Below are 27,743 nucleotides of genomic sequence, written 5' to 3' on the forward strand. Positions count from 1 at the left end.
TATGTATATATGTATATATATATATATATGTACATATATATATATATGTATGTATATATCTATATATATATATATATGTATATATATATATATGTATATATATATTATTGGATCCAATTATTATTGTTATTTCATTGATAATGACCCATAAATGATATTATTATGAACTTGTAAGCATCATCTCATATCGAATGATATCGATCTTGATCTAGACCACAACATGTCATATGTGGACATGTGCAAATTTATTAAAAAGTAAAAAAATTTAAATTTTTAAATTTTTTTTATTCAATGATATTTTTATTGTATTTAAATGCATTCAAAGTGTATATAAGCCATAAATAAATAAAAGTTTTAGGTTATAAGAATGAACAAATAACCCCTAATTGGACTCGAACCAATCAAAATGATGCTCATCAAATCTAATAAGAGTTTCCAACCCCTTTTTTATCCAAATAAATAGATTAAATATTACTAATCATCCATTAGAAACTGTATGTGTGTGTGTGAGAGAGAATGAGAGTGAGTGAAAGAGGTGAGGGAGGAGGATTTAAAGTCAACAAGGCTCCAATCCGTAAATATAATGATTATCTAGTTCAAATTTGGATCAGTAATGGCTAAATTTCAAACGATACCAATCCATAAATATAATGAGTTTCGATCGTATCAACTGATACATCATTCGTACCGATCGATACTTAGTCCACGATCAGCTTATGAACCAATACATACCATTTATTTTGTACCGTTTCGAGTAGTCAGTCAACCCTTCCTTGTACATATATACACCTTGATCTATATGTTATGTACATTGAGTTCTGCAGCTTCCGAGCATTCAGCAACACTTGGGCCATCATGCATCCTTTTACCTGCACACACCAGTAGAAGTAAAAGAGCAATCTGTTTCCAATAATATAATACAAAAATCAGATTATTTTCCATTGGATTAAGGTCCTGTACCTGAAGGATCCCCTCAGACTTTTGTTCAAGTTTGATGTAACCACTTAGTCTAGTGGTTATGGAACCATGTGGATATAGCAATAAAACCATGAAACCATTCCTCCGAAACGTAGAAAACATTACTTGAACTAAATAAATCCTTTATTCTTAACCAATTGGTTTTAAATATGATGACACTTTAAAGTCAACCTCTCTAGCAACATCAAGGAATTTGTATCATTAATAGGTCAAACTTGTAGAAGCAGAGATCTCAACATTGCTCCTCTTTAATATTAGGATCATTATCCTACAATTGGTACACTATGAATATTAGGATCCTTCCCAAAATAAAACACATCTGGTAATAAGATGAATCACAGCTAGTGACAGCCACCAAAAGTAATTGAAACTTCAGGGTTCTAATACAACACACTTAACAAGTTCTCCACTTGAGAATTGCATCTAACCTAGGCATGTTTATTAGCTTAATTTGTCGGAAAAGTATCGGTACATAAATATACAACTACAATTAATGTTTCGTTAATGAGTGACCAACCATGAGAGGCAATACCACTCAGATCCTTGTTTCGTTGATCCATGATCTGATAAAGATATCATTGAGATTAGCAAAGCATGAGGAAAAATAATTATAACAACAAAGCTTGTATATTTTCCATGGAATGGTAGAAGCATGATCTAAGATATGCAGTAAAATTTAAGTTTTTCTATGGCAAAACAGTGTGCTAAGATGTCTTCTTAAATGTACAAAAGAGAGGTTACATACAAAGGAATGGTGATGAGACAACACTAAAGCAAGTGGAAACAGTAGTGCACCATAGGTAAAACAGCAATAATATCATGCATGGCTTCAATAAACATAGAGAGAGAAATAAAGGGTTAAAATCCTTGCTAATTAATCGAAGACAATACCAGGAATGAAAAGCTTGTGAAGAGCTTCTGCATGCCTCCCAAGTCTCAGCTACCTAGAGTCAGATTCGAAGTCTTTACAACACATATGATCTCATGGTTATTGAGACTGGCGCAGATCCATACTTAATACCTTCAAGCTGAAATATCAGGAAGTGCAGATAGTATTAGGAAAAGCTTTAACTCAAATGATAGAGCAGTATCGAGGGGTCTTAAGAACATAGACTCATCGGTTGCCCTGGGAGCACATGAAAGAACAGAGAAGTTTGCAGACAAATCAATGATAACTGCTTTTTGACTTTTTTTATTCTTTTGAGCTTTGCCAGATTAATCATTATAGGCATATGCAATGGCCGTAATTATCTGTGCAGGGTCCCGATGTCTTCTATAAACATACAAATGCTAAGATATCTAAAGATACTTTACTCTCTTTTTTTTCCCAAAGATACTTTACTTCAAAAAATGAGGTATCAATTACAGCAAAACATAATCTGCAACATTCGAACAATCACAAAACAATCATCAAACTACAACCTGACTATGGTTCATGATTTGCATAATAACCAGGACCAGGACTTCAGAGCTCTGCTATGAGCTTTTACATTCAATTGACTGCGTACATTACAGAGCACCATGACTGAATATTCCAAGAGGAGATGGAGTAAGTGTCTTATACCAGCTAGTCTGTCTCCTAGAACATTCTGAATTTCCACACTGCTTATCAAACTTTGCTAATTTTGTGTTCATAATAAGAGGTAAAATTTGCAATAAACACTTAATGAGTAGGAACTATCAAACAAGCCAAGACTAAATAAAACTTTGATATGAACCACTGAGCATCCTTGTTTATACGAAATGGAATTTGACTAGAACAAAGCCGTATAGGTCATATTATCACAAGAAATAAGGTTGAAGGCAAGATTACTATGTTTTATTACATCGACAGTAGCTTATAAATCACATACGGAGTTTGAAATAATGGATTATGAAAAGAGGAGCATAAGATAACACCTGAGCCTGCAAGAACTAAGTGTACAAGGCTCTGTCATCGTCATTTAAAAATCTTACACCCAAATCCTGCAAACATAATTTTAGACGTGCAAAGAACTCGCTTTTGCCAATGGGAACTCAATATAATTGCAAAATATATGATACAAGTCAACTTCAGTCTTATCACCAATGTCATGTTTAATGTTGATTTAGTGTACAACATTATTCATAGATTTCCATAAAGCAAAATCCAGGATCCTTCAATTTACAAACAAAGGATGGGTCAAAGTCCTTTGTGCCATGAGAGAGAAGCTGTCTGTAGGAAGTGTCGTGTGAAGCTATGAGGTTAGGTATGCATTTAGTGGCCAAGAGAGATGTGTGTTGTGCATTGGAGAGTGTGTTAATTTGTGTCCCATTACACCCATAAAGTCAACCCCCCATGGAGATACTGAGTCCTCCATTTTGTAGACATCAATAATAACACAAGTTACACCTCATACTCCACTATATGTTTAATACACCTTTTCAGCATTCAACAGCCCACCTTCTTCACTTCTATACGCAGAAAACCTATCAAGGGAAGAGAAGAGGCCAAAACACATTGCACCTTTTTCTGTAATATGCTATATGCACTTTGTCACATATCATGAAATAAGCAGCCAGTCAATCTACAATACTATTCTATTGATTTGTAGTGAACTTGAATTTTCCTTTCATTCCCTCTACTTCTTCCCCAAACAACCATCTTTGAGAAGCATACCAGACTAATCCAAGTGCAGAACTCCATTCAAATAAACAAAACTAAAGCTGACAGAACCATCGCAAATATGTTACCTGTGAGGCGTTAGAGATCTTTACAACAACGAGTAGCAATAAGATTTAAATCCCACTCCAGACTGTGCTGCAAGGAATCAAGAAATTGACCGGAACAAGAAACCAAACAAAGAACTCAACACATTGAAACCCTACAAGGGAAACAGGGGAAGAAGAAATGCTTATTTATTAGGCGAGCCCATTTCTCTGTGTTGTGAATCCGTCATAGTGGGCTTAAAACGGCCATTAAACGGTGCCGTTACACGTATTAGGCCTCCGGCCCAAATAATGGTACATCAATGTTTCTCCGTGACGCAACGCGTCCTCAAGTACTACTGCTATTATTACTTGCGTAAACTACATCTTCTTGTGACCTAAACTACAGACGTCGTCTCTCTCTCTCTCTCTCTCTCTCTCTCTCCGGCCACAAAGCGGAGCAGTGCGTGGCTGAGAGCGTGGGGGAATAGTGTATGGCAGGGCTGAGTCGCTCCTCGAGCTCTTCCATGAGGAATCTTTTTCCCCCTCAGGAGCTCCTTGATGATCTCTGCAGGTGCGTTTCCGTCGAACACTTCCCTCCGTGATCCATTCTTTTCTCGTTTTCTTTCCTTGCTGAATCGTTATTTACTCGAGTGATCGGTCCATGTATTGAGTTGCGACAATCATGTACTGTCTATGTATTGGTGGTATCCTCGTTCCCCCCTTTTGCTATCTGAGGCAATTGGTTCCCTGCCGCCCCTAATTTTGCACATTTCGATTGCCATCGATGAGTTTTTGATTGATTGGAAACGAACTCCTTGGCTGCAATCTTGCTTGTTGATTGTGCTCCATTGTTATATATGCGGCTCGATTAGTTCCTACACTTTGTAGATGTTACGCGTTTTGCACCATTTAACGCGTTTTGTATATATATGCAGCTCGATTAGTTCCTACACTTTGTAGATGTTACGCGTTTTGTATGTATATGCAGCTCGATTAGTTCCTACACTTTGTAGATGTTACGCGTTTGACGCTAACTGCTTTCTTGCAGTCGATTTGTATTGAATGTCCCAAAAGAAGACCTGGAGTCATTTGAGAGGATCTTGTTCCTTCTCGAGCAAGCGCATTGGTTTTATGAAGACAACTCAGTTGAACAGAATCCATCATTGAAGTCCCTTTCTTTCAGGGAATTCACCTCTCTTAGTATCCTGCTTAATAATGAATGTTTTTTTTTCTGGGATTTACTTTTCACTATAGAAATTATCGCAGGAGAGGCAATGAGATTTTAGAATTTGAAATTGTTAAGACGAATGTGAACCAACTTGCATCATACGTGATGGGGTTTGTGATGACTTTAATATGAATTGGTGATGAAGGATTATTTTTAAGTTGTTCCTTATATACCTAAGCTCTTGATGAGAATTGATGTCTCTTGAGCATCTCATTTCAGCTTAATTTGTTGTTGTTTCCACACAACAAATTATGCATAGTCTCTTGTCATTTCTTGAGGCTTTGTTGCTCAAGCCACTAAGATTGTGTCGGTAGATTGAATTCAATTTGTAAAACAAGTGCATACAGTTTCATTAAACTCATTTGTTGATTAGATGTGTAAATGTGAACTAGGGTTTTTTCTTATATGCATGATCCTTCTGCAAGCTGTTGGGCTTATTTATTCCATGGTGGCCCTGATATCATATGATTGCTGCTTCACTGACACCATGCTCATTCATCTTCACTGAATTTTTTTAATATAAGCTCCTCACATGTTCAGTGATAGTTTTCTTTAATTCTTTATAGTGTTTAAGAGTTGTGCTGCTCTAAGACCATATATTGCACACATTGATGACATCTACAAGGATTTCACTTCTTACAAGTTCAGAGTTCCGGTGACTGGGGCAATTATTTTGGATGAGTCATATGAGCGGGTAAGCTTTAAAAAAGCATTTTTGTTTGAATTTAATCTTTTAGTTCTTCATTGTGCTCCTGGGCCTGAAAGTATGTAATCACGTAATTATTTGTGTTATTTTAGATCCTTAAAGAAATAATTTCTTTGTATTGGATTTTGGATAATGAGGAGGTTGCATAGGCATGCCAACCAGCGTGAACCTTTGTTCGATATTATGAGCACAGGATGATATTGTCACCCAGAAGTGGCAGAAACAATATTGCCCCCACTAGAACTAAAATGGTAGTAAAATATCCACATAGTTGGCCCCAAGTAATTCCTACATTGTTGGCTTCTTGTTGCTGTTGTTGTTTGGATATATAATGACATATCTGCATTAGTACAACCTTTAAGTTCATTCGTTTTGTTGTTTTCTCTTATAAAATTTTGACTTATTGTAAAATCCTCAAAAGCGATGTTTTTTGTTGTTTGGGTACATGTAGTACATGTGTTTATATAGGATTACTGCTTTGTATCTTTTCTTAGTCCAAAATTTCCAAAAGGTTCTGTTGGTTGCATACCCACTTTATTGCAGATACTTAATTATCAAGCTCTTGTATTGTCAATTTTGTATCTTCTTGGTGCAGCCAAAGTTTCTTGAAGGCACTGTCAATTGTAGGCTTGTAGCATTATAATAAATCAGAGATTTCCAGTCAAAGTCCTTATATCAAGGTTTTATTTGAAACTTACATAGACTGAGTTGGGTTTTAGTTGTAGTTAGATTTGTTCATGTATTTTCATTCAGCTTCTATCATTTACTTGCTTTAGCGTATGGATTATTATGAGGCACTAATTGAATCATGTTTAAGTGTTAACAATGATAAAAAGGTTTTAATTAGTTGGTTGTCATATTTTTTAATTTTGCTTTCTAGTCATGGATTTAGATCCTTTGGAAAATATGGATGTTTTAGCCTTAAGTTTGGAGTCTTTTCATAATATTAGTTGTCTAATGATGACTGCTTCTTTGAGGAAAGTATTTAGGGTGATTGATTTATTGCCATGTTACAATCCTAGTATGCTTAGATGTTGTGCTTGTTCAAGTAAACTGTATTCTAGCTTTAAGCAACATATTAAGGGTTGGAATCAAAAAGTAACTGAAGCATGTCATTGATCACTTCATGGTTATGTTTTTTATTCTTTTTGTCACTAAGATTTTAGTGTTTATTTTTCTTAAAAAACATATTCATTACCATAACTGGCTGTATGGTATACAATTCTCAACAATGCTCAATAGGAGGAAGAGTTTCATGCAGTCTAGATGGCATCTTACAAATTGTTATGTAGAATTCTTAACATCTGTCACTAGCTCTTTTAGTCATGATGCTACACCAGCCATCTGGCATATGGGATGTTTGTTGCATGTAAATGATTTGTATTGGATTTGAGTTTTTCAGTATTATCTTTTATGCAAGTTTTAATTCTGAGGTCAATTTCTAATTTGCTTGCTTCATTAGTCTCTTTTCAGTCAAAATATCAGGCCATAATACAGTGTAAGAAACCTAGGGGGGAGAAAAAGAGCAATAATTGAAACAAAATCTTCTATTGATATTTTAATGGCATCTTTTGTCTCTAGAGGCTGATGCATGTTGCTAAGCCCCATCTCTGGTAACATCTAAAGATGCTTATATGTCCTTGAAACAGTGAGTTTCACATATTGAAACAGTGAGTTTCACATATTCTATCTTAAAGCATCTATGCTTATACATCAAATGAGAAAGAACTTCCATGTTTGTCTTAGCTTTGAAGATAGTAAGAGTTTGGTCCTAATCTAAGATTCTTGTTTTGCAGTGTTTGCTTGTTAAAGGCTGGAAAGCTGGAGCAAGTTGGAGCTTTCCTCGTGGTAAAAAGAGCAAAGATGAGGAAGATCACACATGTGCTGTTCGTGAAGTTAGTACTTTTTCTGGTTATCTCAAGTTTTACCAAATATATTTTTGAATGGTTTAAAATGTGTAGATTCACAATTATTTTTTCACACTTTCTGATTATTAGAATACATTTCCAATTCATTTGCATTTTATCCTAGATGGCTATAAGATTGTGTGATGTCAAAATAACTTTTTGTTCTTAATGTTGAAATGGTTTTCATTCAAGTGAACCGGTAAGGGAACACAAATTTAGAAGTTATTAAACTAAATGTGTCAAGTAGACATGTTGAATTAATTAAATATATAAGTGAAGGTAGCATTGAAACAAGAAGGCAATGCTGATAGACTTGAAATTGTGAAGTCCATGTATGTAGCAGATACATGCAGCAAGTAGTTTGAAAAGAACTCACCCTGAGTCGGGAAATAGCTGCTTCTTGCTGTTTTTTCTTGTAAATTGAATAAGCTGGAAGTATGATTTAGAAAACTGTTTGCTGTTGAATTGTTGATTGACTACTGGATCACGAAACATGAGTTTTCCCATGGACAGGTTATGTTATGGTTTGAGTTCTACATCAAATTAATGTGCATTTGATTGTTGATATAAACCATTTCTAGTTTGATAGCATCTCTAACTTGGACATTAGGTGAGAAATCTAGTCAGTGGCATTATTGTGGTGCAGGTAGATTATTTATCTCATCGGGGCACAAATAGATTATTAATTTTGGAAGTCCTTTTCGTCCACTAAATTTCTTGTTTGATATGGAGGACATTTTCATTTGTGGTCCCTTTTCTCTTAGTATCATCCTTGTACATATATTTTTTACTTAACAAATTAACATGCAACATTCCCACATTTCTGCTGAATACTATTGCTATTTTGTTGAGACAGTGAAAAATATTACAAGATATTTTTTACTCAACAAGTTAACAAGTTTTCCTTGACCTTGGAAAGTCACTATTGCTATTTTGTTGAGACAGTGATATATTACAAGGTATATAGAACTCTGTTGTAATACGACCTGATCTCACTGTAGCATTTTGGTACTATGGAACTAAATGAGTGCATTTTTTAGTTACTATTTTTCTGTAGGTTGCGTAATTGTTAGTACAATTATGATATGTCTCTTACTTAATTTATCATTGAATGATCTCTGGGTACATTTCTTTTTTACTCATGCGAACTATAATCTACTTTTGTTTGTGTTCACAACAAAATTTATTAATTCATTCATGAAAATGATAATCACAGGTCCTTGAGGAAACTGGGTTTGATGTTTCCAAGCTTTTGAAAATTGATGAGTATATTGAAGTCGTAATTGGACAGCAAAGGGTACGACTCTATATTATTGCTGGGGTGAAGGAGGACACAGTTTTTGCTCCTTTAACCAAAAAGGAGATCAGTGTATGTAGTCTCGCTAGTTCTTTATAATTTTGTTCAGTCAAATTGTCACAATGTTTTGATGGAACAAAACCAGCTAATACTCTAACTTTTCTGTCTATATGAATCAAATTTAAGCAATGTTTCTAAATAAACCTTAGTAATATAGCTTTAGGAACGTATTTCCTTTTGTGTTTTCCTTTGTTTGCAGCTGTTTGTTGGTGTTAAATTTACGCAATAAACTTTGATACTACTTTCAGGGCTATTATAACACTTTTTTTTTCTTTAACTAATAGTATCATCTATGAATTTACTTTTCATGACAATGTGACATGCCAAATTTACTGGGTGGGATGGGCACAGCATATTTTGTAGCATGGTTTTCATACTGTACTGGTACCAGCTGCATGCCTGATTCTATTTTGGCAACTTTTCACATGTACACACCATCACATGCACCATGTTGTGTCTGTGAGTCACATGCCTGCGACTATGCGGCCATGGCTCGCTGTACATTCTTATCTACATGTTGGTTGTTACGGTGCACAACTAGAGTGGCTGATACATGGTATCTTCTTAGTATTCATTTACCTGGCCATTCTGGGGGAATAGTTCTTTAATCTACTTTAGAACTAGGTCTTCAGTTGACCCTGTGCCTGACAAGAAATGCAGAAGGGGAGAAATCAGAAATGGTTATATTTAGATTTACTTTTGGTCTATTCTTTCTTGCAGATTCCTCTGTCCTCATGTTTCTGTTATCTCCCATCTATGCTTTATAGAACAGAATGGAAATGGGAATTTTTAGCATTAAACCAGACCTCTACAGTGCATGCTTGATTGCTGCTTGTAGGAAATCTCATGGCACCGGCTAGATGAACTGCAGCCAGCTGGTGATGATATTACATCACGTGGAGTAAATGGTTTAAAGCTTTATATGGTTGCTCCATTCCTGACGTTAGTATCTTCTATTATCTTCTGTGCAAAATTATTTTTTCTATTAATATTACTTATTTGACATATTAGTCCTTGTTCTTTTTACTAACCGTGCAGATCTCTGAAAGCATGGATTGCATCACATCCTCCTTCAATACCTCTGAAATTGGATTCATCTTCAAAAGGTTCAATCACTACCACCCTCTTTTTCTCATTAATGGATGTGGTTTCCTGGTTTCTGATTATAGAAGATTCATTTCAACCATCTTTCCCCCCACTGATGTCTCCTTTGCAATTAGATCTTTTACAAGTCTCCTTCAGCAACATCCTGGTGCATGTTCATGAAACTTGAACCATATCTGTGTATAGATCACAACAAAGGACAACAGAGGCATTTAAGAGTAGATCAATTTTCTTGATTTTGGGTTATTCCCAACATTTATTTTCAGTAAGGAATAGATACCCACTTTTTTTTTGGCCATAAAGTCACCTAAGACGTTTAGGATGGTTCTGGGATTCTCGAGAGAATGTCCGTCATAATTCTCTTTGCTTGATAAGTATTCATCATGTTGAGATCGTTACTGTCACCATTTCCAGCATCTACCTCACGAACTTCATTTGTCAGCTTCGACTTAGCCTACCTTCATGCAACTCCCCTTCAGCACCTTTTTCTCTCTAAACACTATGCAAAAAGGAAAAAATTTCAAGGGCATTTCATTAAAGTGGCAAAGTGAACTAAAATCCAAGTCCTAGTGCAGTCAGTCGACAGAGTTATATATCGTCTCTTTAGACCCTATACCAACCAATCAACAGAGTTTTATGTTCTGACTGATTGAGTGCTCTTTCAAGCTTTAGCAGGAACTTCCGTCTGGAAGGCCAAGAATAATGCAGATGGCGGGATGCCTTCAGACAATGCACCACTCAGACTTGGATCTGAACCACAAAAGTCCGATAATGGACCTGGCAAAAGTTTCAGAAACTTCAAGTTTGACACTGCTAGCATCCTACAGGCAATGGAAGCTGCTTTTGCTGCCAACTGAGGTGTTATCCTCCATGGTAGTTTGTCAGATGGGTGTAGGTTGCGTTGACCTGTAACTTCCACGTTAAGCACACTTGATTTTTCTTCTCATGCATGGCCCCATCATCATATACTCATTGACCACAGCAGAAATCGAGTCTAGATGGCCACGTACTCCACCGAGACTTTTGAGAGGCAGTTGGACTCTTTAACTATTCTAATTGGGAGCCATCTACACAGAACTCTTAGCCTCTGATACCTTTGCGCCCTTTTGTTAGTAGCATAACGAAACTGTGGGGTTGCTTATTCATCAGTATGTGTGTAGCTGACGATGTATCTGGAAGTCCTTGGCCATATATTACAGTGTCGACGAGGCATTCCATGGAGAACCACGATACCTTTGATTCCATTGGTCATTTGTTAATAGCATTACTTCAGCTTATCTATTCATCAATGGTTGGTTATTCATCTTTACGTGTTTATCTTATGACATATTTGGAACTTGGAAGTTGATGAATTTTGTGAACCTTTATATTTTGAATCTATTAAATTTTATAGCATAATAGTTGTAATAAAAGATGATAGATGCATATATTGAATAATATTTTTTATATTTTCTACATCTTCAATCAATTTATGATTTAATGATCAATTTAGGATTTGAATAATTGATCTGGTTGTATAATATAAGTGTTTTTTTTTCAAAATTTATATAAATAATCATCAATTCAATGGATAAAATTCATCAATTTTTATAATATATTTCCTAATTCTATATGGTATTAGAGTTTCTTTTGGTTCGAGTAAGATTTTTATTATTATTATTATTTCTAGTAACAACAATCCCTCTCCCCTCTGTTAATATGTCGTTGTCGGTTTCTTATAACTCCTAACTTGATTTGTCGATCCCTTTTCTTTACCAATTGATCTTGCTTCTACACAGAGATCCCTCGGTGCTACCTCTTCTCTGGCACTCTTCTACCCTCTATCGATGCTGCACAGATTTGTAGCTATCAACTCAATGTTCCTCTGCTTTGATCAATCAACAGATCTAATCAGTCCTTCGACAACGTTGATCTAATCTGCCACCTCCGGTGATGTTGATTTCGATGATCGTACCCTTGCTTCTCCTCAATGATCACCTACCTTCTGCTTTTCATCGATCAGATTCGTTGTGTATTTTCGCTTTTGCTAGGCAATCTTCGTTGATCGATCCCATGTCTACTCCCTCACCTTCACTTTGTTCGATGCCTTCCGGTCCGATCGCGTTGCCCTCCGGCCACCTCTAGAAGGTTGCTTGCTTGTTCACTGCCTCCTCAGATCTGTTGCCATCATCCAAAGAAGCGGTTACTGTTGACTCCCTTTCGATGCCCTATGTTTCCTTGTGCGGAGTTACCGTTGCCACCTACCCAAAGAAGCAGCACAAGGCTCTGTTTATAGGGTTTCGCCGCCTCGACCCTCCCGTGCAAATCCGATGGAGGAACCTCCTACTTCTTCCTCACTAGTGAACCTCCTATTACCCGACTGCCTCCTTCTTCCTCATCGACCATTGCATCTTGCTCGACGGTTTATTCTCTTCGTCAGTTGAACCTTTTCCTCCTGGCTGCAAGTCATAACCTACCGCCTCTCACTGTTGTTGTCGCCTCCTCTCGCGGTCTACAGATCAGAAGCGACTACTCTATCGACGGACCCCACTATGGCCGCCCGTCGCCTTCTCTCAGGCCCACGTATCTTCTCTCGTTCTCGCACAGTGGACTCTCCTATGCTCCTCCCAACTCGAACAGTTGCCTCTGTGATAAAGTCAACAATAGCTCCAAAGTCTAGAAACACTGTGAACAATGCGAAGATGGTGTTCCTACCACATCCGACGTTTGTTCTTCTTTCTTCCTCACCCCTCATATCACTCTATGATGCCAAGGATTGGAATTCCAAAGGGCACCACCATCAACTATCAATCTCTCTGTGCAGTTGTGGACCTTTCTTCTTCCTTCCAACAACGCGCGACTCTTCTCTTGCAGCTCGATCTCCGTTAGATCAGTTCATATTCTCAATACGTCTTTTTCATCTGATGCCCTAATTATTATTCTCATATGAAACAATAGTTCTTTTCAACGTATATGACTTATATCTATCAATGGTGCAATGTAATTTCCCTTTAAATTATCTCCTTTTTGATATGATCTATTAGGCTTCGTCGATAACTCTTTTAATTATCCACCAAAAAAGATTTAAATATCAGGAGAGCCATAGAAGATAAGATTTCAACTATACGAGAAAATCTCTATGTTCTATTAAGGAAAATCCTCCATTCTGTTGAGGGAAAGGGACATGTTAATATATTTAAGCTCTTCACTTCTTCAATAAAGCTTCTTCAATAATTATTCTTATCTTGTATTATTTTTATCATGGTATCAGAGCAGTGAGAAAAGCGAAGCTTCGCTGCTCTTGCCTTCGGCCAGCGACCAACGCCACTAAGAAAAGCAAAGCTTCGCCCTTGCCTTCGGCCAACGGCCAACGCTGCTGCAGCCAAATTCCTAAGAGGCTCCACGGCCAATCCTCATCTTCCTCATCGCGATAGTCTTCGTTGATCTACCAACAGTCGGTGGACTTAAAGAGAACGAAGGGCGGACTTAAGGGAAACGAAATGAACGTTTATGCTCTCACAGCAACAACAATCGCAGCAGCAGTAGCGATCTGCTCTTGCACTACTCACGACTCTCGCTCGTAAATCATTCTTCACCTACAGCATCTGGAATTGCTCCAAAGAAGGCCATTCCCACTCTCTACTATCGAAGACAAATATGTAGAATGCCAAACAAGTCGTCACCCCACTCTCTACTACTGTATCACTCAAATTATATGATAACAACCCTACTACGGATCCTATACAATACCGACAACTACTTAGCTCCTTATAGTACTTATCTCTCACACGTCTAGATATCTCATTTGCAATCAATAAATTTATCATAATTTATATATTACCCTCCACTATGCATTAGTTAGTAGTAAAACGAGTCATTTGATATTTAAGGGAACTTTTAATTATGAACTTCTTCTTCGTAAACATTCATTACTTAATCTCCATGTCTTTGACAATGTTGATTAGGTATACAATATTGATGATCGAACATCTACATCAACCTACATTATTTTCCTTAAAGCAAATCTAATCACTACTTACATTGTATTCAACCGACAAGTTAAATACTAAGCCATCGCTACCACCGTTGCAAGACTTAACTAGGACACCAATCTACTATAGGAATTTGATTGTCATCGACTTTCACTTTGTTAGAGATAAACTTATCAGGCATCAATTACGTGTTTCTCACATATATATATACCTCTGATCAACTAATTGGCTCCCTCACAAAACCTCTCGCTCGTAATATATTTTAATTAAATCAGTCCAAGATCGACATCCTTGATAGAAACACAATCTTACAAAGGTAGGATCATTATAGAGACACAAATGAAATAACATCCTTATATTTCTTACATCCTTAATTTTATAATTTGAGAATAAATCTAGAATTTGAGTAATTGATTTGATTGTGTAATTAAAGTATATGATTAAAAATATCTTAAAAATTATATAAATATTCATCATCTTAACGAATAATTTTATTTTTTTCCAATATATTTCTCAATTTTACACGTAACTGTTCACAGATTCACATGAATCCTTTCTTGACAGCCACAGCTGATCTACCTACTGTCAATTAAATGCTGGCCTGAGGCAAGGACGAGATTCTCCCCATATTTCGGGTCCGGCAAAATACTGAAATGTTGCTGGCGCCAATCTTGTTAGCAGATTTATTTTGGGAAGAGGGAGTCGTGTGACTTCGCCACACCATTCATACCTTGAAAGTGCATGGTTCTGTCGAACAACTTTTAAGTGGAAAGTTCTCTCTCTCTCTCTCTCTCTCTCTCACACACACACACAACAGGATAAAAAACATATGTTAGCAGTCCAAGAGGATTTTATCAAGGCGGGGTGCCAACAAGTAATAAAATCGTCCACGCATATTTGCCGACTCTCTCTTGTTATTCTCGAAGATAAGTTGCTATCTTCGCGAGGTACCAAAATAGTAGAACTGGATCAACATTTTTAATGCCCAGAAAGCATAACTAAGATGAGTGCATGGACTTTTTCTTTTGGTTGATGCTCTTCATTATATTTATAGCCACCAAAGTCTCAAATTTCAACTACCATCATCTGTACAGGCTTCACAAGCAAACTCACAAGCCAAGACAAGATATGCTCCAGCCATATTTTTCACGCAGAAGACTTTCGCCTGCACTTACACAAGTACTCCGGGATCGGACCCTCATCGCCAACGACCCAAGGATGCTCCGATACCACACGCAAGGTAAACCGGTTTTGGGGATCTGCAGCACATGTATGCCATGTGAAAATAATAGGGAACGATAAGAATCAAGAGAAATTTTGTGGAAAATATAGAAAACTGAACTGCAGCCAACCTTTGCAGAGAAGCCCTTCTAGCAAACTTCTCAGTTGTGGATTTAATTCATCAGGAATGATCAGTGGGCTGTTGACAATCTAAGGCAGCATGCACCAGAATCACTTTAGACTCGATCATCGCTAAACAATCAGCAAAAGAAAAGGTTTCTAGTGGAGTAAGGTTGAACCTTATCGTATGTGTCCTGAAGTGTATCCCCCAGAAAAGGATATTGCCCGAATATCATGCAATACAAAGTGACGCCTAGGGCCCATGTGTCGGCAGGCTTACCACGGTAGGTTAAACCTGTATAAAAGTATCAAGGGAATGTTGTACCATTTCATGAGTTATATCACTAGAACATGCTATCATGTCTTACTCACCTAGACAGCATTCAGGTGCAGTGAAAACAGGGGTTCCTGGGGATCTCCAGAGCACATCATTATCATCCTGCAGTTTACACATGAATTTATATTTTTTAGCATGGCTATCAACTAAGAACAACAAAAAAAGAGTAATATCAGCAAAATAACACTTAGTCCAAGCTAATATAACATCTAATAACATATTAGAAAGTAGACTAACCACTAGAGTATGGGCGCAAGTGAAGGCCATAGTTAACTTCTAGATGGAGATGACAGAAAATCATTATAAAGAGCATATACTTAAAATGTGTCTGAGTAATTGTATTTGAACAAGTGTACTGGATTCCTTGGACCATAGGATAGGAGTGTCAACAGAGAGTACCAGACACAATATGATGCAGTTGGAACCAAATATCGACTGAGCATGAAATTTGATGACCAGAAAGCAATAGTTTGATTCATAATTGAATAGGACAATGAGTCAGGATCTATCCAATCCAATTCTTGTATATGCATTAAGTACTATACTACATATTTTTATGATCATCAATCTCACCTCTCTTGGTATATCAAAAATTTGAAATCCAATTCTTTGGTGGAGGTATGAATGAAATAATATACAAAACCACTGTATATTTTTTCATTCAATCTCTCCTCTCTTTATTTTTCCTTCTACATATTTGATCATCGATCAAGACATTGAAAGTTTTCATCAGTGTTAAATTTTTTATGTTTGGTTGTTAAGTGTCTGAATTAAGTTTGATGTTGATTGGTCAAAATATCTCCTGTCTGTCAGCACAGTAACACCTATTGATATCCATATGCATGTGAACTTCATTGGATTTAACAGTGAGAACACTGATCAATATATAATATATGCTAAAATTTCATGACCAAAGATATGTGCTGGCTTTCCAACAAACTAGATGGCATTTGGAACTAAGCTCAAGTTAGTCCTGACCTCTACAAACTATATCTGATTAATTTGACCACAATTACATAACAAAAGATTTTACTTCTCCCGGTTGTTTTCCTTTTATCTCATGTACTGGTCTTTTTTCCTCTATATATAAGGAGGGAAAGTAGTTACATTGTCTATTAAACTCAGTTTGAGCCAAAGCAAGAATATAAAAAAGCAGTATCAAAGGGTGTAGGTTCAGTGTGACTGAATGTAAAGCAGTCCTTGACAAACTACAAAAAGATAACAAAACCTATATCTCTGAATCTTTTGAACTACTAATGATGCATATAAAAAGAAGCAAAAGTATGAAGGTCATTGATATTTCTCCAATAATGCATGGTTTGAAAATAAGATGTAAAAATAGTTACCAAGACTGCACTCAAATAATTTATTAAAATTTGGGCATTTTTATTTGATCAAACACCACTAGCTAATGCAGTTGGGTAGGCCAAGCATACATAGTAAATACTATAAAACACATCTAGATTTTCAGTTGTGAAATAATCAGAAAAACAGAGGAGCATTAAACTAAGAAGAAGAATTACATATTAAGCATCTAAGAAATCAATCTTTAAAGCTTGAAGTTTTAAAAAATGAGCAAATAATTTCAGTGTCATGCTGTGCAAAAATCCCTCGTGTGATTGATCATACATGAATTTATAGAGTATAATGTGGTGTTGACAGTATTAGAGCCTGGAAATTGTGAAAGGTTTATTCTTTGGAGCAACTGAGGAAATTAGTAACTTTGCCTACCAGTAATCGGGGCAAAAATCTATGACCAGCTACTTCTAGCTGTTGCATCAAAAATAATATTCAGTGCTAAATAGCAAAAGGAAAAAATGACAAATCAACAGTACCTCAAAGACCTGGCTAACACTGAAGTCCCCTATCTTTACGTTGTTGTTTCTTGTCACCAAAAGGTTATCAGGTTTAATATCTCCATGGACGACATTCTGCACTTATGACAGAACTAGTATGACATACACAACAATCAAGAAGGTGGAATGAGCAGTCAAACTGAATAAGTCCAAGCAATATTTTGCATCTCTTCCAAACAGTTTCAACTGTCAGCTGACATGAATAGGTTTGTCTATTGTTTAGTACATCAAATGCTAACCCAGCCAAACTTTTAAGCATATTCTAGTTTTACTTAATGCTATACTTTAGGACCCTAGACAAAGTGATGGAACTATAGAATGTTATTAGAATTTAGAACTATACATGTCATGACCCATCATTTGTATAAATGATATGAAAAGGTTATAGCACTAACTTATGTTCATCTAATTCAAATGCATTTTGTAAAAACAAATCCTCGCCTATAGACTATAGAATGACACTGGACATGTATCCTGCATATTCAAAGTTCTAGCTTTTCTAGAGTCTTAATGATACAAATAGATTGGAAAGTCATACAACTAATGACTCAGAACCAATTTAATAAGCAATCAGTAAAACATGGAAAACCATTAATAGTGTTCAAAAAAATTTAGAAGATATATATGACATACCAAGAGGAACATGTACATCAATTTGAACTTAAAATAATGATATCAAGAAACTAGGCCAGTAAAACTTTTAAATTAATTTGGAAAACACTTTCAAGATCATTTTTAGTACAAAGTTAAAAAGATCTCATAGCTTTCTTTTTGTTTAGTGGAAAACTTTGAATTTCCTTCTTTCTCTCCTTTTTTGTTAAGATTTTGGAGGTAATATATCATCATAGATCATAGATGTTCCAAAAGTCTGGTCACGCCCAAGGATCTACCTTTTACTCAAATAAATTGATCTCTAACCATTTTAATTGCATAGCAAGGAGAATAAGTTGAAAAAAGAACCAGGAAACGAAGGAATAGAACTTCTCATAATTGCCTTAACCAGTACTTCACCCAAAAAATAAGCCAACCAACATACCACTCAAGTTAAGCCACAATAACAATAGATGTAGCTACATTGGTAGGATAAGGCTCACTAATTGAGTATTGTCTGTGCAAATAAATTGAACTATTTTTCAGAAGAAACATCATCTTGAAAATCAAAACAGGAAATTAATACCTGAACAAACTGATCCTAAATTTGTGTCATTTTAATGGTCAAATAAGCGCAATAACCATTTATTATTTGTAGAGATTACAAAAACCACTCAGATTGGACTTAATACATGTAGAATCAAACTAAACTCAACTTGGACAAGTCCGAAACTAGCTCTATAAGTACAAAACCAACAATTATATGTACATCTTACATGAGAATGGAGATACATGAGGCCAGCAACTATGTCTCGCAAGTATCTTCTAGTGGTACTTTCTCCTAAATTATTACCTGCACCAGAACCCTCGAATACCCACTTGCCTTCAACATATTCCAGTACTGCAAAGGAGAAGAGCTAGCATTAAACCATGGTTATCAAGTCAATAACCAACAAGGAGCATGTATAACTTCCAATAGGAGAAGTAGCAACAATTAAGTTAGAAAAGCTACAGAGAAAGTCATAGTACGATACCCATATAGAAGTGATCTGTGTCTGGGTCATCAATGACCTCAATGAGATTAACTATATTTGGATGGTCCAACATTTTCATGATCGCTACCTGCAAAGAAAACATGGTTGCTAAACTACAAATGCCGCAAGCAATAAATACAGCATGAAAAATGATATATGCATTATCTGGTGTAAAAAGAAAACCAACAAAGCTGAGTAACTAGACCACAAGAAGTAATGAAAAGGAGTTTATTCTGGTGGTATAAATTTCACATTTTGATAGCCAATGACACATCAATCAAATTATACCATTAAAAAATTAGCAGTCAACAGATATAAGCTTCTTGCAATTTCTTAAACGTTTAAGACCAAGAATTGTTTGGTGGGATGATTATCTGTTTCAGCAAGTTCCATGTCTGAACTATCCAGATACAATAACTGGTATGTCCCAAACAACTCAAGCTCATCCAACAAGAGAGTATTTTTCTGCCATTCAACTTTGGTGGGGACAATGTCACTATTTAATCAAAGCACCATCATATTGTTTTTTATGTGACCGGCAGCAAATTCAAGCCTGATCCACCCTAGACCTGTGTTGACCCTTGTTGAGAGTGAACCAATCATCATGACAACCAGTAAGGGCTTATGTGTAGATGTTACCATGTACTTTATGAGAGAAAGTTTAGATGAATTGTTCTGACAACTTCAGAGGTCTTTTCTCCTCTAATTGCATAAAACCTGATAGGATGGTCATATCGTATCGGTTGGTAGAATATATATAATATATCAACAAGTATGATGTCAGAGTACTCCAATAAAATGTGCCAAAGGAAAGGAATCCATCTTCAAAGGCATGATGATTGAGTTAAGATATAAGGATATCTGAATAATCTCAACACACTTAAAGCAGATCAAGAATAATAAGAGGAACACAGTAGCAATCTTTGTATCTGGCAATCCCATTGCCAGACTGCAATCCTTTGTATCTGATTGGCAAAAGAAGTAAATCTCACATGCTATCAGAGCAATGTATTGGAGATGGGCCAAGTCCAATCAACAACCTTTGACATCTCTGACAGCAATACAGCTATAATATCCCAGCTTTGAAAACTATTATCTCCCAGCTTTGATGACAAATCTGGAGCTCGACTCTTGACCAGCCTTTTTTTGTTTTAAACCCTTGACCAACCTTTTGATCACCCAGCAAGCTGAAAATTTTATCCTGCCGGAACTTGCAGTAGCAGCCCCAGGACAGCAACTATCTGGTTCTGTTTCCTCTAAATGAGCAGCTATTCAGCTACAGAAAAGAATTGCAGATTTCGTGCTAACTAACAAGATCTAGGTGTCAAACAGCACAATGTCCATAAGCTAACAGTTTACGTGGTCACATGTTAATATCCTAAATACCCACAATTTATGATGACCAGAACAGGCAAATACAGATCAGCACTAAATCTACAGTATGGCCAAAATAATATGTACCATGAGAAGAATGCATTCAAATAACTAATATATGCTCACAAAATAAAATACTAACCTCCCGAAAAACATCAGTCATTGCAGTTTCAGAAGGAGCCACACGCAACTTTAACAAATGTGATTTATGGAAAATCTGCATATCAACAAACAAATAGGTACTTATGGAATCCTGTAAGGGTGGTTAATGGAAGAGATCAATGTAGTTGTTCTTTGTTTAAAATTTGCTTTCCTTGTTGAACCTATTTGCAACCCCCCTTTGACATAGGTGCATAAAGCCGAGAACAGAGATCATAAAACTAAGGTTCACAATGTATCTCAAATTGACAATTAATAAGTATGTAGGACTAATTTGAGAAGCTCCTAAAATACATACAAAAATGTCAAAAGAACAAACAAAAGCCATATGGCAAAGACTTCAGCATCAGTTTCAGTTGGCTTTAGATCCACAATCAGAAAGTAATAGAGGAAGCAATGTTAAGAATCTAGAAAAATTTATTCAAAAATAGAGTTATTGCATTATCAATCCCATTGGACCACAGAATCAGGCTAAAAGGATATTCCATCTAAATTATGTGAAAAAATCACCAGCAAAGTCCACAAAATCTTGGAAATGAACAAACAATAGTCATGGCCAACTATTGCATAAGAATTTACATTGGAGAAAAATTATTTTTCAAATTTGCAGAAGAATGACAGTTCTCACTATTGGGCTAGACAGAGCTAAAAACCACAAAGACAACACAATCATTCAGAGAGGTTGAAGTAAAAAAGTTCAAAATATGAAACAGCTAAAATTTTATAGAACAAATAAAAAAGACAAGTAAGGAATCGTTTTCTGCATTGGAGACCATTTTTGACAATGACCTAGAAGAGAAAGCTTCGCAAGGTCATTGGAAATTTTATTCAATCTCCACAAGCCACATAATCCAGGCCTGTGATCAAATTCCAATGTTTCTAGGATAGTCAAAATTTTGGTCCAAAGATAGTTCTATAATCTGGTTGAAGAAAGCGAATGTTTATTGGTGTTATCCTAGGAAATCTAACACTTGGATTCTGTTAGGAGTTGACGGTTCAATCTAGTAGGCAACATCAAGAATTATCAACAGGTTATGGCCATTCAACTCATCACAGCATCAGAAATGACTCATCAACCTTAACAAAAAGAATTATAGCTTACATAGTTATATTCTGGACTAGTGATGCTTGTTTCAATCACCTGAGGAGACACAGTCATACTCTACAAGGTGATCTTCATCTTTATGGTCAAATACAATGACAATTTATGCACAAACATACCTGATTGAATTGGTTCAATGCAGAGTCACTTTTCTTTTATACCACTCTAGAGGAAATTTAACATTTTTTTATGGATGAAAACATAGCAATTTTCGATTTATGTTGACAAATGTAAAGATTTATGTTGACAAATAGATAAGACAAACTTTGATATATGTAGTTCGTTTTCTTGTTCTAATTTTACACATTAATTCAAAAAGAGAAACGTAAATACAAAAAAAATGTAGTACCTTAATTGCATATTGCTTTCCGTCCTTGATGCTTCGGTACAGGACCTGTATACAGTTGTGAGAAATTTTTGTTTTCACAAAAGATAGCAAAAGATAGTGACTTTTTCAAAGTATCAAGCTTACCACTTTGCCATAGCTACCAGAACCAATCTTACATTCCCGGATGTATTCATTAACCATCTTATTTCCACTATTATCCTATTGCAGATAAATAACAAAGAATAATCAGAATGGTTGCAAATTAATAAAGAAGCAAAAAATAATGTAGACGTAGTTTTCTCAATCCAGCATCAGAACTCTTAAAGTTCCAGAGACATGTATTGACATATAGACTTGTAAGCAATTTGAATATATAAAATTCAATATTAATTTTGTAAAACAATTTAACACCTTATATCAGATGAACTGCCTTGACCATCAGACACAAAATGGAAGGTAACGAAACTGACCCCAAAAAGACAAAGTTGACCTACTTTGATACCTTGAAAGAGGAAAAAAATCCAACTGTACCATGTTGATAAATTTTTTGCAGCAAAAGTTGCCTAGAGATCACCAAAGTATTTTTATTTCATATGCTGGTACAGCAGAAGTCACACAGAAGAAGTGTAAATCTTGTCTAACAAGGTATTTAACATATTTGGAGCCCCTGAGCAAGTCTATAAATATTTTGAATATGGATGAAACTGGATCTGTAAGCTTTTCTGCTGGTCACATCAAGGTAACATCTGCATGCACACATGCATTAAGCAAAATTATTGTGTAACTTTTTTATGTTCAGATGAAGATTCGAGAACTCACTATCCTTTAATAAAACATTTCGAAGATTAGAGGGAGGCAAGCTTTCAAAATGGGCAATTCAACCAAAATTAATAGGGCAACCACATACATAATTAGGAGCTGCATCGCATGTATGTCTAAACTGAGAAAAACAATGATTCACGAGTTCTAAATCAGCATAAGTATGAAAGAAAAATAAGTTTTACCTCAGAAACAATAACCTTCCTAGTTTCTTTAACCGGGACTTCCCTACATATCAATCCCTTTTTAGCTCTATCCGAGATAATTTCTTCAGAACGTTTCGATGGCCGCTGCAAATCAGTGTCACTTCCATCTAGAGTGTTTGCATAGTCTCCGTTGTAGAAGATACCATCAGCATCATCCATATTTTCTGGCAGAAGGAACTCCTGGGACAAGGGGGCACCAGAGCCTCTGAGAGGCATTAGGGATCGATGGCGCTTTCTCAAAAATCCAAAGCAACCACAGCAACCCATATCTATTAGGTCAGTGATGGAGACGCTATCCCAACACATGCAGTACCAACAAAAGAAAAGAACAATTGCGGCGTGGGAAGCAAAGCCGGGATTTATCTGCCAACTTCCAAACCCCAATGGATATCAACAGAATATTGGGACTTAGGCCGTACCGTACAAATGGATCTGGGTTCTAAGCAGACTTATGCAGTACATAAAGTTGAATTGAATCTTCCTAATACCGATCCAAGACACATTCACGGAAACCAACCAAGTTAGGCGGTCTCAGCGAGAGTTGAAGGCATTGAGGACGCAAAATTAGGAATAATCGCATAAATTCACGTTGACATCCTATGTTTGGATTAAACGCAAATGGAATAGGGGGCAGGGTTTTCCCTCCTAGGGCCAGGCCGTCAGAGGACGGAGGTGGATGCCACAAATGTCCCAAGAATAACCGGTGCCGATCGCTGGAAATGGACAAGGCAGATCGGGGTGATATCAACGACCGGCATCTGAGCAGGGATTGCCGCCGCTGGAGGGCGGCCGGAGAAACCACGAACTTACTCCCTTCGGGCACGCCGACGACGAGGTGCTAGAAGACAGGCAGACCCACCTCTCGGTTTCTTCGAAGCGGAGATAGAAGGTGGATTAGTGGAGAAGAAACAACAAGGGAGAGAACCATTGGATGCTCGGGAGGAAATGGAATCTTTGCAGAGACGGACCAGAAAACAAAATTAATAATAACAAGAATGTTATTATTATTATTATTATTATTAAATAAATAAATAAAAACAAGGACGAGAAACGGAGGGTGATCGATTACGTGTACGGGAGAGAGAACGTAGTATATATGCAAAGACACCCCGGTTCGTATGCATAATTATGTTCGTATGTATACATATTATATATATGTATATATATAATATAATTAAAAAGGAGCGATGGGGAAATAATTAACTTGTTATTTAACGTAAAAATAGGAAGAATAATTTTTAGGAAAAAAACTGAGTGACTTCTTTTCTTGTTTTCACTGAGCATCTCTACTTTCTAAAATTTTAAAAATATAATTTTCGTTTTTTCTTTGATTTCTTCAATAATATCCGTCAATAAATAAAATTATTTTTTTTTCCAAAAACGTCCCTTATTTTGGTTTTTCTCAAATGGAGCACCTTAATTTACTAATGCTAAAAATACCCTTCACTAATCCTAATGGTATTTTTCTCGTTAATTTTTTCATTAGATTTTCATTGATTTTTAATTGCTATAGTATTTTTCAACAGCGTTTTAGTATTTTTATTGAAATAATAAACACGATAAAGCTATTGAAAAATATGTAAACTAGTTTATTATGACTTTGGTTCACATTGTTCATACGATGTCATATTTTTAGACTTATTTAGGTTACTTATAATGACTTCTAATAGTGCTATAATATTTTTGTTGAGGTACTAAAAACACTTCAAGACTATTAAAAAAATATTATGAGTGACATCATATTTTATCTTCATCGTTATGGTATTAAATTTTTAGACTTAAAATTATTAGCTTATGTACCTATATATAATTAGACAAGATATATTATAGATTTAATTGAATTCTAATTATAATTATTGATTAATATTAAAAAAATCTAATTATAATAAGATTCTTAGAGTGACTATCTTAATTGCTTACTATATACTCTCTGCTTTCACATATAAATAGACATGATATCTTAAGGACTCAATACACGATCTAATGTAACATGATATGACATGACATTATATATTGAGAAGAATATGAAGATTATATATCTTCTATCATTCCTCTAATTTCATTGTTTAAAGTGGTCTACGAAGAATATAAAGAAAGTAGAAGACGAATCTAATTCTCCTTACAAATTGACGTCACTGTTTCTTTATAATCGGATGACGATGTACTTGATAAAGATTTTTTTGAATAACATAAAAAGATATATAATTATAATATTTGATTTATCATTATTTGATTTTAATTTTATATTAAAGTTTTTTCATACAACAAAAACATAATTATAGTTTTTATGTTTACAATTAGTATTAGAATCATTTTAAAATTAAATATCTTATATCATAAAAATATGTAAGATCTATTTTGTATTTAAATTTGTTTATTAGCACAATTCGTTTGTGAAAATATTTTAATCCAATTTTGATTGTAAGATGCTTGAACAATCTTATTGATCTGCTTTTATATCTTGTTCATCTTGTCCGATCTATAAATTTATTCCTACATGCTCCTCGCTTAAAACGTCAATGAAACCATGACAAAAGTATCTTGCTTATATATGTTCGGCAAGCTATCATCGATTGCCTCCTATCGCCCAAAGTACTATTGAGGGGTGGTGGCCTCTGTTGGTTGCCCAGCCCTATAGGCGGCAATGACTACGTTGGGTGGCATTGTTGCTGCCTACTACAGTAAGATTGGGCCATAAGTGGCACTACACACGAGCGATGTGTGCAGTAACATTGAATGTGTGTGGTAGCATAGGAAGGTAGTATCGCCCTTAATTAATAGCAACGAGGACAGTGAAGGTGGTCGTGACAATGTCAACTATGGTGCGGCTATGATCGGCGGTTGAGATCGATCGTAGGCTACATCACATGGCTCACAATTGTGTTGTGTTGATGGCACGCAGGGGCAATCAGTCAGCTATGGACATGCGTGCAATTGATGCAGGCAACCCAGCGATTGTGTGATGATTGTAAGGCTTGTTGGTTGACTGCGAAGGAGATGCATGGTCGATGACGCTCATGCAGCAGTGATAGCTGTGCATGTAAGGACCATGAGTGTGGATGTGGTGGAATGCACGGTGAAGGCCAATCGACGGGTGAGCACAGCCACGCATCGTGATGATCGTGGAGTTTCTTTGCACTACCACAAGCGGTGAATGACCGTTGCATCACTGGTGAGGACCTGTGCGCATAGGTGCGATGGAATGCAATGATGGATGCAAGAGAAGGTTTTGTGGTTTTATTTTTTCATTAAATAAAAGGACATCTTTACCCTTTAAAAATTAAATAATTCCAATCTATGTCATTTAGTTTATTTTTCTTAGTTTTATCATTCATAATCAAATAATTTTAATCTATGTCCTTAGTTCATTTTTATCTGTTTTACCCATCAAAATTTTATTTTATTTTTATTTATACCTTTAGTTAAAAATTTACTATTATACCCTCGTGAAATTGATTTTTTTTATATCCTTTGTTATAATTTTGTCTTTCTAATTTGGTAATTTTATCTCAATAGCCATAATTTAATATTAATAAATTATGTTATAAAATTTGATGAATATTTTTATCAAAATTAAATAAAAAAATAAATTATAGATATTTTATTTTAATCCATGTGATATAATTTATTTATTATTAAAATTAATTACTTATGCTATTTAAACATTTTAATTATTACTTTAGATATTTATGTGGTTGTTAAATACATATAAGCATGAAAGAAAATTATGAAATGATATTTCACATAAAAGGCATGATACATGTTTATCATGATTATAGTTGCCATTTGAGTTTTTTATATTAATTAATATTCAATAATTATTATTTTATTATTATCAAATTATTTTGGCGTGTATTAGATTAAAAAAATTGATTAATATTATTTGTAATTTACATCATTAAGTCTTATTTGACTAATAGCTATTAAAGTGACCTAAGACAATAGATTTATGAGATATAAGTTATAATAAATATTTTATAATTTATATGATATTTTAAACTATATTTTATATTATTATATTAGTCTTGTTACCATTAAGGTAGCTTAGACCAATAACTTATAAAACTATACTAAAGAATTAGTCATAAATAATATTAAAAAGTAATATTCACAATAAGATACATAATTAAGAGATTTAGATAATAACAAAGAATAATCTATTTCGAATAATTATATGATGATACTGTTTTAGATATCTTTCCAATCTATTTTTACATTCTCAAATGAAGTAATACTATTACAATGATATTAGTCATTTATAAATAATTTTGAGTGAACATTGGATACATCAATATTTTACCAAAAGGTGAAATACGGATAATGTCAATCATTTTTATATTTTAAAAATATAAAATAGTAATATTATTTTATATTTTATAATGATACTTTCTTCAATGCATTTTTATACTTTTGGTGTCCGTATAGTTTTTGGATTAATTGATTCTAAAAATTTTAAGTATATATACTTTACATCAGGTGATAATACTAGTTGAAATGATAAATATTATATTCTCAATATGGCATGAATATAATTGAGGTTTTTTATATAATTTATTTTTAATTTTATTTATTCTTAGTTGAACTTATTTAAAATTCATTATGATAAAACTAAGAATAAATAAAACTTTAACAAACTGACTATTATATATGTTTAGGAAGAATTAAGATTAAAGTA

The 27,743-nt window shown here is 35.1% G+C and overlaps 2 protein-coding genes and 1 long non-coding RNA gene across 7 annotated transcripts; 1 reads left to right on the top strand and 2 right to left on the bottom strand.

Moving 5' to 3' along the window:
* Positions 1–614: 614 nt before the first annotated feature.
* Positions 615–4,026, bottom strand: LOC135671754 (uncharacterized). Of its 2 annotated transcripts, XR_010512840.1 has the most exons (3): positions 3,691–3,847; positions 961–2,006; positions 615–869 (listed from the first exon to the last, which is right to left on the bottom strand). It is a non-coding gene; the product is annotated as an uncharacterized LOC135671754 (long non-coding RNA). The 2 variants fall into 2 exon arrangements; XR_010512839.1 differs by having other exon boundaries at positions 615–2,006; positions 3,691–4,026.
* On the top strand, positions 4,027–11,259 carry LOC135671753 (mRNA-decapping enzyme subunit 2-like). Of its 3 annotated transcripts, none has more exons than XM_065179917.1 (8): positions 4,027–4,219; positions 4,697–4,848; positions 5,443–5,570; positions 7,379–7,477; positions 8,706–8,858; positions 9,685–9,788; positions 9,885–9,952; positions 10,617–11,259. In XM_065179917.1, exons 1-8 carry the CDS (start codon positions 4,140–4,142, stop codon positions 10,805–10,807), a joined length of 975 nt encoding a protein of 324 aa, XP_065035989.1. In that variant the 5' UTR covers positions 4,027–4,139; the 3' UTR covers positions 10,808–11,259. The 3 variants fall into 3 exon arrangements, with proteins under 3 accessions (XP_065035989.1, XP_065035990.1, XP_065035991.1); XM_065179918.1 differs by having other exon boundaries at positions 10,623–11,259; XM_065179919.1 differs by having other exon boundaries at positions 4,029–4,219; positions 10,626–11,259.
* A 3,674-nt stretch (positions 11,260–14,933) lies between these two features.
* On the bottom strand, positions 14,934–24,019 carry LOC104000653 (serine/threonine-protein kinase GRIK2). 2 transcript variants are annotated; one of them, XM_009422863.3, is made up of 11 exons: positions 23,048–24,019; positions 22,188–22,262; positions 22,065–22,109; positions 20,597–20,671; positions 19,081–19,168; positions 18,823–18,947; positions 17,435–17,530; positions 15,635–15,701; positions 15,442–15,557; positions 15,274–15,352; positions 14,934–15,180 (listed from the first exon to the last, which is right to left on the bottom strand). In XM_009422863.3, exons 1-11 carry the CDS (start codon positions 23,372–23,374, stop codon positions 15,068–15,070), a joined length of 1,206 nt encoding a protein of 401 aa, XP_009421138.2. In that variant the 5' UTR covers positions 23,375–24,019; the 3' UTR covers positions 14,934–15,067. The 2 variants fall into 2 exon arrangements, with proteins under 2 accessions (XP_009421138.2, XP_009421208.2); XM_009422933.3 differs by lacking the exon at positions 17,435–17,530.
* Between the last annotated feature and the right edge of the window lie 3,724 nt (positions 24,020–27,743).

Source organism: Musa acuminata, unplaced genomic scaffold (assembly GCF_036884655.1).
Source record: "Musa acuminata AAA Group cultivar baxijiao unplaced genomic scaffold, Cavendish_Baxijiao_AAA HiC_scaffold_1155, whole genome shotgun sequence".
Taxonomy (NCBI): domain Eukaryota; kingdom Viridiplantae; phylum Streptophyta; class Magnoliopsida; order Zingiberales; family Musaceae; genus Musa; species Musa acuminata.